Here is a 16,012-nt window from a genome sequence, read left to right as displayed (position 1 = left end):
GGAACCTTTCCCTACAATCATGGAACCACAAGCACAAGAACGTGGGGGTTCGAGTGCTGGGCTAGTCTCTTCCTGGGACAGGATAATAGTGGCTATTGTTTTTTCGGGCCCCTGTTCAACAGAGCCATAGTGGATGAGAAGATCCTTCCCACCATGGTCCAGGCTATAGCCCTCAATGCCAGCAGGGCTCTAAAATCCCTCTCCCCCCTCTACCAGACATTGTATTCTGCCATAAAGGAACAAGGCTTGCGGGGGCGAAGTTGGCCTTCAGATAGTGTGCTCCTGTGACTGAAGGAGCCGTGAGGCTGAGACGGACGGTCTAGTTAACACAATGGGTGAACATAGTTTAATATAGATGAGAAAAGGGAGCTAGCAATGCAACCGTTGCAGGTACGGCGAGCTTCCCAAGTTAGCCTTGCAGAGTGGGCTAACAGAGTCTCAATAGCTAGCCGGGAAGCAAGCTACCAACAGAGACAGAAGTAGAAAAGTAATTTCTACACAAAACGAAAACCTTCCGGTCAGTACTAAACCTCTCGAGACCTACACGAGGCAGTGATATCCTTCACGGTTCACTTGTGAGCAGTCAAGCAGGAAAACAGGCATCCAGTCAATCTGAGCACTAGAGAGTAATGTTAATTCTCTTTGTGAGGGAGAGAAGCGACAATAACCAGAGGGCGGGAGAGTGGCTCCTTTAAAGGAAGGTGAGGGTCTCACCTCATTCACCACTCTACCTCTGTCTCCAACAGATGCTTTTGATAGGTTCTTCCGAGTGTAGGAGATCCTTTCAAATCTGCCACATGTGATATCAAAAGAAATAATTGAAAGAGAACTATATGTATATGACAGGCAAGTATGTACTGACCTCTCCTTTCAAGGCTGTTGAGTTCACGGTCACAACTGTAGAGTTATTCACACCGCTTAGTAACCTGGAGGAAACACATTGGTATTTGATGAAGAACTAACAGCTCACACACATACACACATTAATACACACTTTCAGAGTTTTTAACATAATCAAAACTTAGACATCCACTACACATGAGTTACTAAGTAAAAAAATACTGTCCATGATGAGGAAGGAATGTGATATTAAGACATGAAGTCTGCAGACTTACTGGTCTTCCTTGAAGTATGTGAAGCCGACGAAAGGAAGCTGGTTTCCCACAAAAGCCTTAGGAGTAGGAAAGGTCTCCACGTCACCCTTGTCATCTTCTATCTCATCAAAGTTGCTAGTGTCAATGTCACTGCTCAACTCTGGAACCACAGGAGCCGCCGCTAAACAGTGGGAGGGAGAGAAAGAAGGAAATATTGATGTTATTTATGTCATTTCTAGGTAACCATATGTAATATGTTTTCTATTGTACCAGGATGATCTTATATGATCAAATAAATAAAATGTACTTGGCTGTATGGCAGACACCTACTATTTCTGATGCTGTCGAAGTTCCATTGGTCATTCTTGAAAAAGGGGTGTCGTTTGATCTCCTCCACCCCGTTGCGGCCCAGTCGCACCTCCCTAAAAACAAAACACAGGGCCATAGACTTAGTTGAAGTCGGAAGTTTACATACACCTTAGACAAATAAAATTAACTCAGTTTTTCACAATTCCTGACATTTAATCCTAGTAAAAATTCCCCGTCTTAGATCAGTTAGGATCACCACTTTATTTTAAGAATGTGAAATGTCAGAATAATAGTAGAGAGAATTATTTACTTCAGTTTTTATTTCTTTCATCACGTTTCCAGTGGGTCAGAAGTTTACATACACTCAATTAGTATTTTGTAGCATTGCCTTTAAATTGTTTAACTTGGATCAAACGTTTCAGGTAGCCTTCCACAAGCTTCTCACAATAAATTTCCGCCCATTCCTCCTGACAGAGCTGGTGTAACTGAGTCAGGTTTGTAGGCCTCCTTGCTCGCATACACTTTTTCTGCCCAAAACTTCTCTATAAGATTGAGGTCAGGGCTCTGTGATGGCCACTCCAATACCTTGACTTTGTTGTCCTTGAGCCATTTGCCACAACTTAGGAAGAATGCTTGGTGTCATTGTCCATTTGGAATACCCATTTCCGACCATGCTTTAACTTCCTGACTGATGTCTTGAGATGTTGCTTCAATATATCCACATAATTTTCCATCCTCATGGTGTCATCTATTTTGTGAAGTGCACCAGTCCCTCCTGCAGCAAAGCACCCCCACAACATGATGCTGCCACCCCTGTGCTTCACAATTGGGATGGTGTTCTATGGGTTGCAAGCCCCCCCCCCTTTTCCCTCCAAACATAACGATGGTCATTATGACCAAACAGTTCTATTTTTGTTTCATCAGACCAGAGGACATTTCTCCAAAAAGTATGATTTTTGTCCCCATGCGCAGTTGCAAACCACAGTCTGGCTTTTCATGGAGCAGAGGCTTCTTCCTTGCTGAGCGGCCTTTCAGGTTATGTTGATATAGGACTTGTTTTACTGTGGATGTAGATACTTTTGTAACTGTTTCCTCCAGCATCTTCACAAGGTCCTCTGCTGTTGTTCTGGGATTGATTTGCACATTTCGCACAAAAGTATGTTCATCTCTAGGAGACAGAAAGCGTCTCCTTCCTGAGCGGTATGACGGCTGCGTGGTCCCATGTTGTTTATACTTGCGTACTATTGTTTGTACAGATGAACGTGGTACCTTCAGGCGTTTGGAAATTGCTCCCAAGGATGAACCAGACCCGTGGAGGTCAACAATTTCTTTTCTGAGGCCTTGGCTGATTTCTTTTGATTTTCCCAGGATGTCAAGCAAAGAGGCACTGAATTTTAAGGTAGGCCTTGAAATACATCCACAGATACACCTCCAATTGACCCAAATTATGTCAATTAGCCTATCAGAAGCTTCTAAAGCCATGACATCATTTTCTGGAATTTTCCAAGCTGTTTAAAAGCACAGTCAACTTAGTGTATGTAAACCTCTGACCCACTGGAATTGTGATACAGTGAAATAATCTGTCTGTAAACAATTGTAACTGTGGTTATTATTCTTAATGTCATTGTTACCTGTCTGTCAGGAAGGCACAGATGAGGTTTTTGGCATCTTTGGAGATCTCTACGTCATCTGGAAAGTTGAGGGAATTCTTGTGATCCATGATCTTGCTGTATGTTCCAACAAGGGAGTCAGCATAGAATGGTGTGTCACCTAATGGGAACATAGCACAGAAATAATTACACTATGTTTACTTATAAGCAATTTGCTTACAAGTTCTCCAATATCTTTTTATAGGCAGACTTGATATATCTTCAGTTAGTGTAAACTAAGATTCTGAGTCATTATTTTTAGACAAACAAAGACTGGGAACATAAACACCAAGGAGTTAAGACAACCCAAACTCACCGACTAGCATCTCGAAGATGAAGACCCCTACAGACCACCAGTCACACTCCCGTCCGTAGTAACCATCTCCACCCTGCGACTTTAGAACCTCTGGAGAGATGTAGTCTGGAGTGCCAACCGCTGTGTCACAGTGCACCATCCCAGTCTGTAACCAGTCAATCCTTCAGTTAGACACATTTTCTCAAGCAAACAAAGTATGAATCATCAAGTATATACAGTTCAGTTTTAATGAGCGCTTATCAAATAAGTGTTAACTTAAAGCACAGCTAGGCACAAGCTATTCCGCTGGAAGTATTGTGTGTAAAGCTCTCTTTAGCACACTGCACAGCTGGAACAAGTGGAAAATGTGGTCCTCACAGAGTCCATCTTCATGCAGGTTCCGAAGTCGGCCAGTTTGAGGTGTCCGTGGCGGTCCAGGAGCATGTTGTCAGGCTTGACGTCGCGGTGGATGAAACCCAGGGAGTGGATGGCATCCAGTGCCATGACCACCTCGGCCGTGTAGAACCGGGCCCACTTCTCAGGCACATCGTAGGTACTGGTGAGGTTCACCAGGTCCCCTCCAGGCATGTACTCCATCACCATGTAAAGGTAACGGTCGTCTTGGAAGGCACAGCACAACTAGACACAGACCGGAAAGCAAAGACAATACAGGTTACAGGGTTTATCTTCCATCACACAATTTTGATTTGATATTGTTTGTGCAGATCGTTTTAAAATCTGTTTTATCCTGTCTTGTTATACAATATATTATACACTCAGTGGCCAGTTTATTAAGTACACCAACCCGTTCACGAAAATGGTTTGCTCCTACAGACAGTGAGTTACGTGGCCGTGGCTTGCTATATAAGGCAGGCAGACCGGCAACAAGACATTAAGTTACTGTTCGATTTAACCTTAGAATGGGCAAAACGAGTGACTTAAGCAGCTGAGCGTGGCCAGGTGCGCCGGTTCCAGTATCTCAGAAACGGCTGGCCTCCTGGGCTTTTCACACACAACAGTATCCAGGGTTTACCGAGAATGGTGCGACAAACAAAAAACATCCAGTCAGCGGCAGTCCTGTGGGTGAAAACAGCTAGCTGATGAGAGGTCTCAGAACAACAGTGGTGTGCAGAACGGAATCTCGGATGCTACAACTCCTCGGTCCTTGTCAAGGATGGGCTATTGCACCGGGTTCCACTCCTGTCAGCTAAAACCAAGAAGAAGCGGCTCCAGTGGGCATCACCAACACTGGACAACTGAGGAGTGGAAAAACATTGCCTGGTCCGACGAATCCCGGTTGAGTATATAGGTGTGTGTGTGTGTGTGTCAGGTCTTACTTGTACGACCCAGGGACTGTTGGCGAAGGCCATAATATCCCTCTCCTCCCAGAAAAAGGCAGAGTCTGAGCGTTTTATCATCTCAAACTTGCTCAGTAGCTTCATGGCGTACACTTTCTGAGAGGCTTTGTGTCGAACCTGGGGGAAACAAAGGAATTAAAGAGATAAAAAGAGAGATGGAAAAAGACACAAAGGGAGAGTCAAAACGAAGTGGTGTACGCAATACGCAGATGCTTCACATCTTGATGAAATACAAAAATAAATACATCTCACCAGCTGAACCTCCCCAAACGCCCCTCTGCCGATCACCTTCACCCTGTCAAAGTCCTCAGACTTCATCTGAAAGTCCCGTAGGTGCCCCATCACCTTCTCATCTGCATGAAGAAGAGAGGAGTCAGCCATCCACACACACACATTCACACACACATCTTTACTATCACCAGACATACTTACATCTGTTTAAAAAGGTTTCTACATTTTTGTTTTTCCGTAGGGCAGGGTAGTCTAGATCTAGAACGAAGGCATTGATAGAATCCTGAAATAGAGAAAGAAGAAAACTCATTAATTGGAAAAGATAAACCAACATAACACGCAATCAAGCAAAGTGAATGTGGGAGCGTTATTTCTGGGGTGTAATTAAACTTTTTACCCAAAACAATGAGGACATTTAAGTGCCACAAAAATTGAGTATAACATGTGTCCATTTCAATTAATTTAATTCAGGAATTGGGCATAAAATGTGATCTAATAAAAATTCCATAACATAAGCATAAAAACACAGAGAATGTAGGGCAGTGGAATTGACAGCTGTCATTCTCTCAGATATTTGTATGAAGATGTGTCAAGAATAACATTACAACAATTATATAACATTCATCTTCATATGTGCCAAGAAAAACATTACAACAGACCTTCCTAGAACCTTTCAGATCCTACAGTTGAAATCGGAGGTTTGCATACACCGTAGACAAATACATTTAAACTCAGTTTTTCACAATTCCTGACATTTAATCCTAGTAAAGATTCCCTGCCTTAGGTCAGTAAGGATCACCACTTTATTTTAGGAATGTGAAATGTCAGAATAATAGTAGAGAGAATTATTTAATTCAGCTTTTATTTCTTTCATCATATTCCCAGTAGGTCAGAAGTTTACAGACACTCAATTAGTATTTGGTAGCATTGCCTTTAAATTGTTTAACTTGGGTCAAACATTTCAGGTAGCCTTCCACAAGCTTTGTGATGGCCACTCCAATACCTTGACCTTGACCTTCACAGTTGGGATGGTGTTCTTTGGCTTGCAACGTTCCCCTTTTACCTCCAAACATAGTGATGGTCATTATGGCCAAACAGTTCTATTTTTGTTTTATCAGACCAGAGGACATTTCTCCAAAAAGTATGATCTTTGTCCCCAAGCACAGTTGCAAACCGCAGTCTGGCTTTTCATGGCGGTTTTGGAGTAGTGGCTTCTTCCTTGCTGAGCGACCTTTTAGGTTATGTCGATATAGGACTCGTTTTACTGTGGATATAGATACTTTTGTAATGGTTTCCTCCAGCATCTTCACAAGGTCCTTTGCTGTTGTTCTGGGATTGATTTGCACTTTCCGCACCAAAATATGTTCATCTCTAGGAGACAGAATGCGTCTCCTTCCTTAGCGGTATGAAGGCTGCATGGCCCAAAGGTGTTTATACTTGCGTACTATTGTTTGTACAGATGAACGTGGTACCTTCAGGCGTTTGGAAATTGCTCCCAAGGATGAACCAGACTTGTGGAGGTCAACTATTTTTTTCTGAGGTCTTGGCTGATTTCTTTTGATTTTTCCATGATGTCAAGCAAGAGTTTGAAGGCAGGCCTTGAAATACATCCACAGACACACCTCCAATTGACTCAAATTATGTCAATTAGCCTATCAGAAGCTTCTAAAGCCATGACATCATTTTTCAAGCTGTTTAAAAGCACAGTCAACTTAGTGCATGTAAACTTCTGATCCACTGGAATTGTGATACAGTGAAATTATATGTGAAATAATCTGTTTGTAAACAATTGTTGGAAAAATGACTTGTGTCATGCACAAAGTAGATGTCTTAATCAACTTGCCAAAACTGTAGATTTTTAACAAGAATTTTGTGTAGTGGTTGAAAAACGAGCTTTAATGACTCCAACCTAAGTGTATGTAAACTTCCGAATTCAACTGTACATGCGTCACTTTCTCACCCCCCAGTTCGTCCGTCTTTCTACTCTGCAGAAGTCAGTGTACACATACAGCTTGATGCCAGCTGTTTCATCATCTCCACCCCGTACCTCACACAGAACTACTATTTGAGGAGAAGAAGCACACAGACACACGCCCACTCTGACACAAACAGAAACACGCTGACGCTCACATTGACACGGCTCATCTCTCCTTAGAGCTCAGCAATACAGGAAATGATCCACCCCGCCCAGCACTCAGAAGATAATTTCACTGTGTCATGAAGCCGGTACTTCAGTGTGCAAGTCATTTCCTCTGTAGAGAGAGACAACTCCACGCAGCCCGCCTATCCCTACTCAATAGGCAGTGAGTAAAAAAAAGTGAAGCTACACTTCATAACTAGTGGACTGTAGAAATTGCGAACTATTTACCTGTTATTTAATTAGAAACATCACTGTAAAATGGCTGATTGGTCATAACCAAAATTAAGTGAGTGTGGTATCTTAGGGTTCACTGGAAAAAAAGCATGAGTAATGTGCAATTACAAAATGCACCTGCATTTGTGCGGATGCCTGTGAAGTAGTCTACAGTTACCAGGAAGACCTGCTACTTCACAACATAAGATTAGATTTTTACCACATATTTTCCGATGAAATATCTTGCTATAAATACCCTTTGCAACATGACTGTAAAATAAAGTCTCATCCTTCCTGGGGGAAAAAAGCACCTAAATCCCAGAGCATCTTGTCAGGTACAGAGTAGAATCCTGACTGATCACACATGTCAATCATGCATTACTGGACAGCCATTGGACAAGAGCCATCCATGGCAAAAACAACAAGATATACTTTGAGTCTGAACGTCCATTCCATGCGTGTTTGCGGGCAACACCCGGGGAGATTAAGAACCCTTCTTTCAAACTTCCATCAAATCAAATCTTATTTATCACGTGCACCGAATAAAACAGGTGTAAAGCTTAACGTGAAATGCTTATGCTCGAGAAACAGAGCTAAGAAAATATCTACTGGGGGCCTCCCGAGTGGCGCAGTGGTCTAAGGCACTGGCCACGGCCCGGGAGAGCCATGGGGCGGCGCACAATTGGCCCAGCGTTGTCCGGGTTAGGCGAGGGTCTGGCCGGCAGGGATATTCTTGTCCCATCTCGCACTAGCGACTCCTGTTGTGGGCCGGGCGCAATACATGCACAGTGTTTCCTCCGACACATTGGTGCAGCTGGTTAAGCAGGCATTGTGTCAAGAAGCAGTGCAACTTGGCTGGGTTGTATTTCGGAGGACGCACACCTCTCCCGAGTCCGTATAGGAGTTGCAGCGATAAGACAAGACTGTAACTACCAATTGGGGAGAAAAAGCCCTTGAAAAGTCCAGCATCCAGTTGCAGAGGGAAGTGTTTAGTCTCAGGGTCCTTAGCTTTGTGATTAACTTTGTGGGCACCATGGTGTTGAACGCTGAGCTGTAGTCAATGAACAGTATTCTCACATAAGTGTTCCTTTTGTCCGGGTGGGAAAAGGACAGTATGGAGTAAGATTGAGATTGCGTCATCTGTGGATCTGTTGGGGCGATATACGAATTGGAGGAGTGGGTTTCTGGGATGATGGTGTTGACGTGAGCCATGACCAGCCTTTCAAAGCACTTCATGGCTACCGACGTGAGTGCTACCGGGGGGGGGAGCGCCAGCTCTAGCCTTTAGCTTGGTGCAGATGTTGCCTGTAATCCATGGCTTCTGGTTGGGATATGTACGTACAGTCACTGTGGGGACTACGTTCTCAATGCACTTATTGATGAAGCCGGTGGCTGAGGTGGTATACTCCTCAATGCCATTGGATGAATGACGTAACATATTCCAGTCTATACTAGCAAACAGTCCTGTAGTGTATCATCCACGCCATCGAGTCACTGGTACTTCTTGCTTTAGTTTTTGCATGTAAGCAGGAAATCAGGAGGATATAATTATGGTCATATTTGCGAAATGGAGGGCGAAGGAGAGCTTTGTATGCATCTCTGTGTGTGGAGTAAAGGTGGTCTAGAAATGTTTTTCCTCTGGTTGCACATGTGACATGCTGGTAGAAATGAGGTAAAACTGATTTAAGTTTGACTGCATTAAAGCTGCCGGCCACTAGGAGCACCGCTTTTGGATGAGCATTTTCTTGTTTGCTTATGGCTTTATACAGTTCGTTGAGTGCGGTCTTAGTGCCAGCATCGGTTTGTGGTGGTATATAGACGGCTACGAATAATATAGATGAGAACTCTCTTGGTAGATAGTGTGGTCTAAAGCTTATCATGAGGTACACTACCTCAGGTGAGCAATACCTCAAGACTTCTTTAACATTTGCCCTGGCGATACACAGAAAAACAAGCCAGCTCTATATTATCCATGTCGTCGTTCAGCCAAGACTCGGGGAAACATAAGATATTACAGTTTTTAATGTCCTGTTGGTTGGATAGTCTCGACCGTAGATCACTGAGTTTGTTTTCCAGTGATTGCACGTTGGCCAATAGAACCGATGATAAGGGTGACTTACTCACTCGCCTACGAATTCTAACAAGGCACCCCAACCTCTTTCCTTGGTATCTCCGCCTTTTCATTACGCGAATGACGGGGATTTGGATCTGTTCTCCGTAAAGCAGTAAATCCTTCAACTCATTAAAGAAAATAATCTTTGTCCAGTTCCGATGTCCAGAAGCTCTTTTCAGTCATAAGAGACGGTAGAAGTCACTTTATGTACATAATAAGTTACAAACAATGCGAAAAAAACTAACAAAAACAGCACAGTTGGTTTGGAGCCGGTAGAAATGGCAGCCATCCCGTCCGGTGTGTGCAGTGGGCTTGTGTGTGGGTGTCCAGTGGGCCAGTGTGCGCGTGTTGGTGTGTGTCCAGTGGGCCAGTGTGTACCTGTCTGTCTCTGTGTGTGTGTCCAGTGGGCCAGTGTGTACCTGTCTGTCTGTCTGTGTGTGTGTGTGTGTGTGTCCAGTGGGCCAGTGTGCGCATGTTGGTGTGTGTCCAGTGGGCCAGTGTGTGCCTGTCTGTCTGTTTGTGTGTGTGTGTGTGTCCAGTGGGCCAGTGTGTGCGTGTTGGTGTGTGTCCAGTGGGCCAGTGTGTGCCTGTCTGTCTGTTTGTGTGTGTGTGTGTGTCCAGTGGGCCAGTGTGTGCGTGTTGGTGGGTGTCCAGTGGGCCAGTGTGTGCCTGCGTGTCCAGTCGGTGCCTGTGTGTGTCCAGTGGGCCAGTGTGTGCCTGCCTGTGTGTGTGTGTGTGTGTCCAGTGGGACAGTGAGTGCGTGTGTGTGTGTGTTGATCTGTGTGTTTGTTTCCAGTGGGCCAGTGTGTGCCTGTCTGTGTCCCCCCCCAGTGGGCCAGTGTGTGCCTGCATGTGTGTGTGAGCGTGTCCAGTGGGCCAGTGTGTGCCTGCATGTGTGTGTGTGTGCGTGTGTGTGTGTGTGTCCAGTGGGCCAGTGTGTACCTGCATGTGTGTGTGTATGTGTGTGTGTGTCCAGTGGGCCAGTGTGTACCTGTCGGTCTGTGTCTGTCTGTGTGTGTGTATGTGCCTTTGTGTCTGTGTGTCCAGTGGGCCAGTGTGTGCCTGTCTGTGTGTGTGTGTCCAGTGTGCCAGTGTATGCCTGCCTTTGTGTCTGTGTGTCCAGTGGGCCAGTGTGTGCCTGTCTGTGTGTGTGTGTCCAGTGGGCCAGTGTGTGCCTGTCTGTGTGTGTGTGTCCAGTGGGCCAGTGTGTGCCTGTCTGTGTGTGTGTGTCCAGTGTGCCAGTGTGTGCCTGTCTGTGTGTGTGTGTCCAGTGTGTGCCTGCCTTTGTGTCTGTGTGTCCAGTGTGCCAGTGTGTGCCTGTCTGTGTGTGTGTGTGTGTCCAGTGTGCCAGTGTGTGCCTGTCTGTGTGTGTGTGTCCAGTGTGTGCCTGCCTTTGTGTCTGTGTGTCCAGTGTGCCAGTGTGTGCCTGTCTGTGTGTGTGTGTGTGTGTCCAGTGTGCCAGTGTGTGACTGTATGTGTGTGTGTGTCCAGTGTGCCAGTGTGTGCCTGTCTGTGTGTGTGTGTCCAGTGGGCCAGTGTGTGCCTGTGTGTCCAGTGGGCCAGTGTGTGCCTGTCTGTGTGTGTGTGTGTCCAGTGGGCCAGTGTGTGCCTGTCTGTATGTGTACGTGTCCAGTCGGGCAGTGTGTGCCTGCCTTTGTGTGTGTGTGTCCAGTGTGTGCCTGCCTGAATGTGTCTGTGTGTCTAGTGGGCCAGTGTGTGCCTGTCTGTGTGTGTGTGTCCAGTGTGCCAGTGTGTGTCTGTCTGTGTGTGTGTGTCCAGTGTGTGCCTGCCTTTGTGTGTGTCTAGTGGCTGCCTGCCTGCATGTGTGTGTCCAGTGGGCCAGTGTATGCCTGTCTATGTGTGTGTGGGTGTCCAGTGGGCCAGTGTGCGCGTGTTGGTATGTGTCCAGTGGGCCAGTGTGTACCTGTCTGTCTGTGTGTGTCCAGTGGGCCAGTGTGTGCCTGACTGTATGTGTACGTGTCCAGTCGGGCAGTGTGTGCCTGCCTTTGTGTGTGTGTGTCCAGTGTGTGCCTGCCTGAATGTGTCTGTGTGTCTAGTGGGCCAGTGTGTGCCTGTCTCTGTGTGTGTGTCCAGTGTGCCAGTGTGTGCCTGTCTGTGTGTGTGTGTCCAGTGTGTGCCTGCCTTTGTGTCTGTGTGTCCGGTGGGCCAGTGTGTGCCTGTCTGTGTGCCTGCCTTTGTGTGTGTCTAGTGGCTGCCTGCCTGCATGTGTGTGTCCAGTGGGCCAGTGTATGCCTGTCTATGTGTGTGTGGGTGTCCAGTGGGCCAGTGTATGCCTGTCTATGTGTGTGTGGGTGTCCAGTGGGTCAGTGTGCGCGTGTTGGTATGTGTCCAGTGGGCCAGTGTGTACCTGTCTGTCTGTGTGTGTCCAGTGGGCCAGTGTGTGCCTGCCTGTGTGAGTGTGTGCCTGTGTGTGTGTGTCCAGTAGGCCAATGTGTGCCTGTCTGTCTCTGTGTGTGTGTGTCCAGTGGGCCAGTGTGTTCCTGCCTATGTGTGTGTCCAGTATGTTCCTGTCTGTGTGTGTCCAGTGGGCCACTGTGTTCCTGTGTGTGTGTGTGTAAAGTGGGCCAGTGTGTTCCTGTTTGTGTGTGTGTCTGCCTGTGTATGTCCATCAGTTATTGGGGGCTGGGGGAAGGAACCCATACGCACAGAGCTGAAGGGCATTATAAAAATACGCCATGACCCAAACATTGAAAATTACACACAGAGAAATGGGGTAGAAACAAAAATAGGACCCTAATGTAAACACCCAGCCCTAACCTGAATCTAAATTTAGGACCATCGTACATGCAAGTAACATACTGAATTCCTTCATTTCCACACATCTTTACAACTCCTAGAGATAGTGTCTGGGAAACGACAGAGCCATAGATAGGTCTATCTATCAATGTTTTATGAATAGGTATGAACTCATCAGACAGGGATGTTAAATCAGGAACACTGACCGACCCACTGCTGCTATCTCATCAGTTCTCCCTTATCTGTCTGAACTACAGTGAAAAAACACTGCTCACAAGCACACTGCAAACCTGCCAATGTACTGGGTTGCATGGCAACGTCTTGGAAACATGATTCAGTGGGAGACGCAGTGAGGCCGAAGTTGATAACAGGCCACACAAGTCAATCTCTACCAAAATACAACACAATCATAATCAATTGTTCATCTAACAACATGTAAGCACACCAGCTTGTAGAAGAATACAATATATGCATGTCAAGCTTGAAAACTGTCGAAGGAGAAGCTGAGAAAAATGGATGAAAAGAAATACAAAAAACAATATATTGTTGGCAGCAGCAGCAAGTGTCTGTCCAATTGATCATTTCATTGGGAGATAGTGGGGTTAGTTTTTTTTTTACATATAGCATAATTCCATCAAGGGAAATATCCATACGCACAAAAAGGTTATTTCTCAAAAATGTTGTGCACAATTTGGTTTACATCCCTGTTAGTGAGCATTTCTCCTTTGACAAGATAATCCATCCAATTGACAGGTGTGGCATATCAAGAAGCTGATTAAACAGCATGATCATTATACAGGTGCACCTTGTGCTGGGGAAAATACAAGGCCACTAAAATGTGCAGTTGTGTCACACAACACAAAGCCACAGATGTCTCAAGTTGAGGGAGCTTGCAATTGGCATGATGACTGCAGGAATGTCTCCCAGAGCTGTTGCCAGATAATTTTATGTTAATTTCTCTATCATAAGCCACCTCCAACAACGCTTTTGAGAATTTGGCAGTACAGTGGTTTGTGAAAGTATTCACCACCCTTGGCATTTTTCCTATTTTGTTGCCTTACAACCGGAAATTAAAATGGATTTTTGGGGGGTTTGTATCATTTGATTTACACAACATGCCTACCATTTGGAAGATGCAAAATATTTTTTCTCGTGAAACATACAAGAAATAAGACAAAAAAAACAGAAAACTTGAGCATGCATAACTATTCATCCCCCCCCGAAGTCAATACTTTGTAGAGACACCTTTTGCAGCAATTAAAGCTGTGTGTCTCTTGGGGTGTGTCTCTATAAGCTTGGCACATCTAGCCACTGGGATTTTTGCCCATTCTTCAAGGCAAAACTTCTCCAGCTCCTTCAAGTTGGATGAGAACCGTTGGTGTACAGCAATCTTTAAGTCATACCACAGATTTTCAATTGGATTGAGGTCTGGGCTTTGACTAGGCCATTCCAAGACATTTAAATGTTTCCCCTTAAACCACCCGAGTGTTGCTTTAGCAGTATGCTTAGGGTCATTGTCCTGCTGGAAGGTGAACCTCTGTTGAGGGTATGGCTTAAAGTGGTCATAAGGACAGATACTCCAATCTCTGCTGTGGAGCTTGGCAGCTCCTTCAGGGTTTTTGTTGGTCTCTTTGTTTCCTCTCTGATTAATGCCTTCCTTGCCTGGTTAGTGAGTTTTGGTGGGCGGCGCTCTCTTGGTAGGTTTGTTGTGGTGCCATATTCTTTCAATTTTTTAATCATGGATTTAATGGTGCCCTGTGGGATGTTCAAAGTTTTGGATATTTTTTTTATAACCAAACCCTGATCTGTACTTCTCCACAACTTTGTCCCTGACCTGTTTGGAGAGCTCCTTGGTCTTCATAGTGCTTCATTGCTTGGTGGTGCCCCTTGCTTAGTGGTGTTGCAGACTCTGGGGTCTTTCAGAACAGGCGTATATATACTGAGATCATGTGACACTTAAATAAAGTCCACCTGTGTGCAATCTAACTAATTATGTGACTTCAGATGGTAATTGGTTGCACCAGATCTTATTTAGGGGCTTCATAGCAAAGGGGGTGAATACATACGCACGCACCACCTTTCTGCCATCATCATGTTTCAGCATGATAATGCATGTACACAATTCCTGGAAGCTGAAAAAAGTCCCAGTTCTTTCATGGCATGCATACTCACCAGACGTCACCCACACCCATTGCGCACATTTGAGATGCTCTGGATCGACATGTACAACAGCGTGTTCCAGTTCCCGCCAATATCCTGCAAGTTTGCATTAAAGAGGAGTAGGACAACATTCCACAATCAACAGCCTGATCAACTCCATGCAAAGACGTGTTGAGCTGCATGAGGCAAATGATGGTCACACCAGATACTGACTGGTCTTCTGATTCATGCCCCTAACTTTTTTTTAAGGTATCCGTGCATATCTGATTTCCCAGTCATGTGAAATCCATAGATTAGGACCTAATGAATTTATTTGAATTGACAGATTCCCTTACATGAACTGTAACTCACTAATATCTTTTAAATTGTTGATTTTTTTTACCATGTATTATCAGTTACCAGTTTTATTTTTTATTTCCTAAACAATTCAACAATCACTTATTTGTCTTTTCATGATTTTAAGCATATTTTAACACATGCTTAACACCTTACAAACACTTCGTACAAAAAAATTAAAGAACAAACTTTTAACATAGGCCAGGCTCTGTTGTTACCGCATATACTAGCAATAATGCCTTGCATTACATGTGGGAAGAAAACACCAATTTGCTCAACTTGTCATTGGCTCAACTTACCCCATGGTCATTGGCTCAACTTACCCCATGGTCATTGCCCAAAGACAAACATTTCGACAATATGAGCCCACACATGCTAGGTTTAAAACCTCATATTTAAGCTTATATAGACCCCAACTGATGTATAACACATTCAATTCATTTGACTTGGAGAAAATCTGATTTTTGGACCTAGCTTACCACTTTTTCCATGTGGTTTCTTCCTTCACAGACACCATGAAATTGTGACCTCTTCCTAAATAATTGGTCAAATCATTAATTTTGTGTATGGTTTTCTAGAAACAAGATTGGCTCAACTTACCCCACTCTCCCCTATCGGTATTATCTGTGTGACTTTCCTGTCACAAGCAAAGGCAAAACATCATTGAAGGGAAAAAAATATCATTTTCTGATTCAAGTATTATTATTACAAGTATTATTTATTATTATGATCCATTTCATGTGAAGCCTTTATTTCATTGTATTAATTAAGAACACATTTTTGTTAGTTAAACCAAGAGCAACAGACCTGACTCCAACAGGGAACCTCCTCTCTCCATTTCCCAAACCCTCCTCCCTATCTCCAATCCCATCTCCAGGCGTGCGAAACAGAAAACAGCCTTTGGACTTTAAAAGGCTTGAGTAAAAAGCTAATGTTTTGATCAAATTCCAGACGTTTAAAAATAGTTGCTGGGAGAAGTGGAGCCGGAGCCCAGGCAAAGTGAGGGGTATGCCAGGCAGAGCCCATAACTCTAAAATACTGGAACAGCCAGAGCCAGAGTCTCACAAATGGCAAGGGCCCCATGTTGTACTGTGACCAATGGAGGGAAACGGACAAGCACCACGTCTGTGTTTTGTCTAACTGCTGATGGATGTCTTGCCTGATATGTTCTGTTTTTGAACAGATGTGCTGGACGTCAGAGAAATGGAGCATGAGAGAAATGAACCCGTAGATGTGTTGTGGACCTATTCATCAAGTATATTATGTATTTTTCCATAGGTGATTTGACTACGGGTGATAATGTACATGGAGCTGGTGTGATGATGGCTCACTGCTTTGTATGTAGGAGTGTGCATGT

At 44.7% G+C, this 16,012-nt stretch overlaps 1 protein-coding gene across 3 annotated transcripts in view; it reads right to left on the bottom strand.

Annotated features, from left to right (window-relative positions):
* Window positions 1-16,012, bottom strand: part of LOC135508079 (rho-associated protein kinase 2-like) — a 43,970-nt gene that overhangs the window by 13,390 nt on the left and 14,568 nt on the right. For all 3 annotated transcript variants that reach the window (XM_064928008.1, XM_064928009.1, XM_064928010.1), the window contains exons 2-10: window positions 5,138-5,219; window positions 4,958-5,058; window positions 4,685-4,822; window positions 3,726-3,986; window positions 3,369-3,513; window positions 3,035-3,173; window positions 1,425-1,516; window positions 1,116-1,275; window positions 863-926 (exon numbers count right to left, since the gene is read on the bottom strand). In XM_064928008.1, coding sequence (XP_064784080.1) covers window positions 863-926; window positions 1,116-1,275; window positions 1,425-1,516; window positions 3,035-3,173; window positions 3,369-3,513; window positions 3,726-3,986; window positions 4,685-4,822; window positions 4,958-5,058; window positions 5,138-5,219 — 1,182 coding nt within the window. The remainder of the gene's footprint in view (window positions 1-862; window positions 927-1,115; window positions 1,276-1,424; window positions 1,517-3,034; window positions 3,174-3,368; window positions 3,514-3,725; window positions 3,987-4,684; window positions 4,823-4,957; window positions 5,059-5,137; window positions 5,220-16,012) is intronic.

The sequence above is a fragment of the Oncorhynchus masou genome, chromosome 21, assembly GCF_036934945.1.
Source record: "Oncorhynchus masou masou isolate Uvic2021 chromosome 21, UVic_Omas_1.1, whole genome shotgun sequence".
NCBI classification, from domain to species: Eukaryota; Metazoa; Chordata; class Actinopteri; order Salmoniformes; family Salmonidae; genus Oncorhynchus; species Oncorhynchus masou.
The sequence above is the reverse complement of the archived record's forward strand: the minus strand, read 5'-3'. Positions and strand labels throughout refer to the sequence as shown.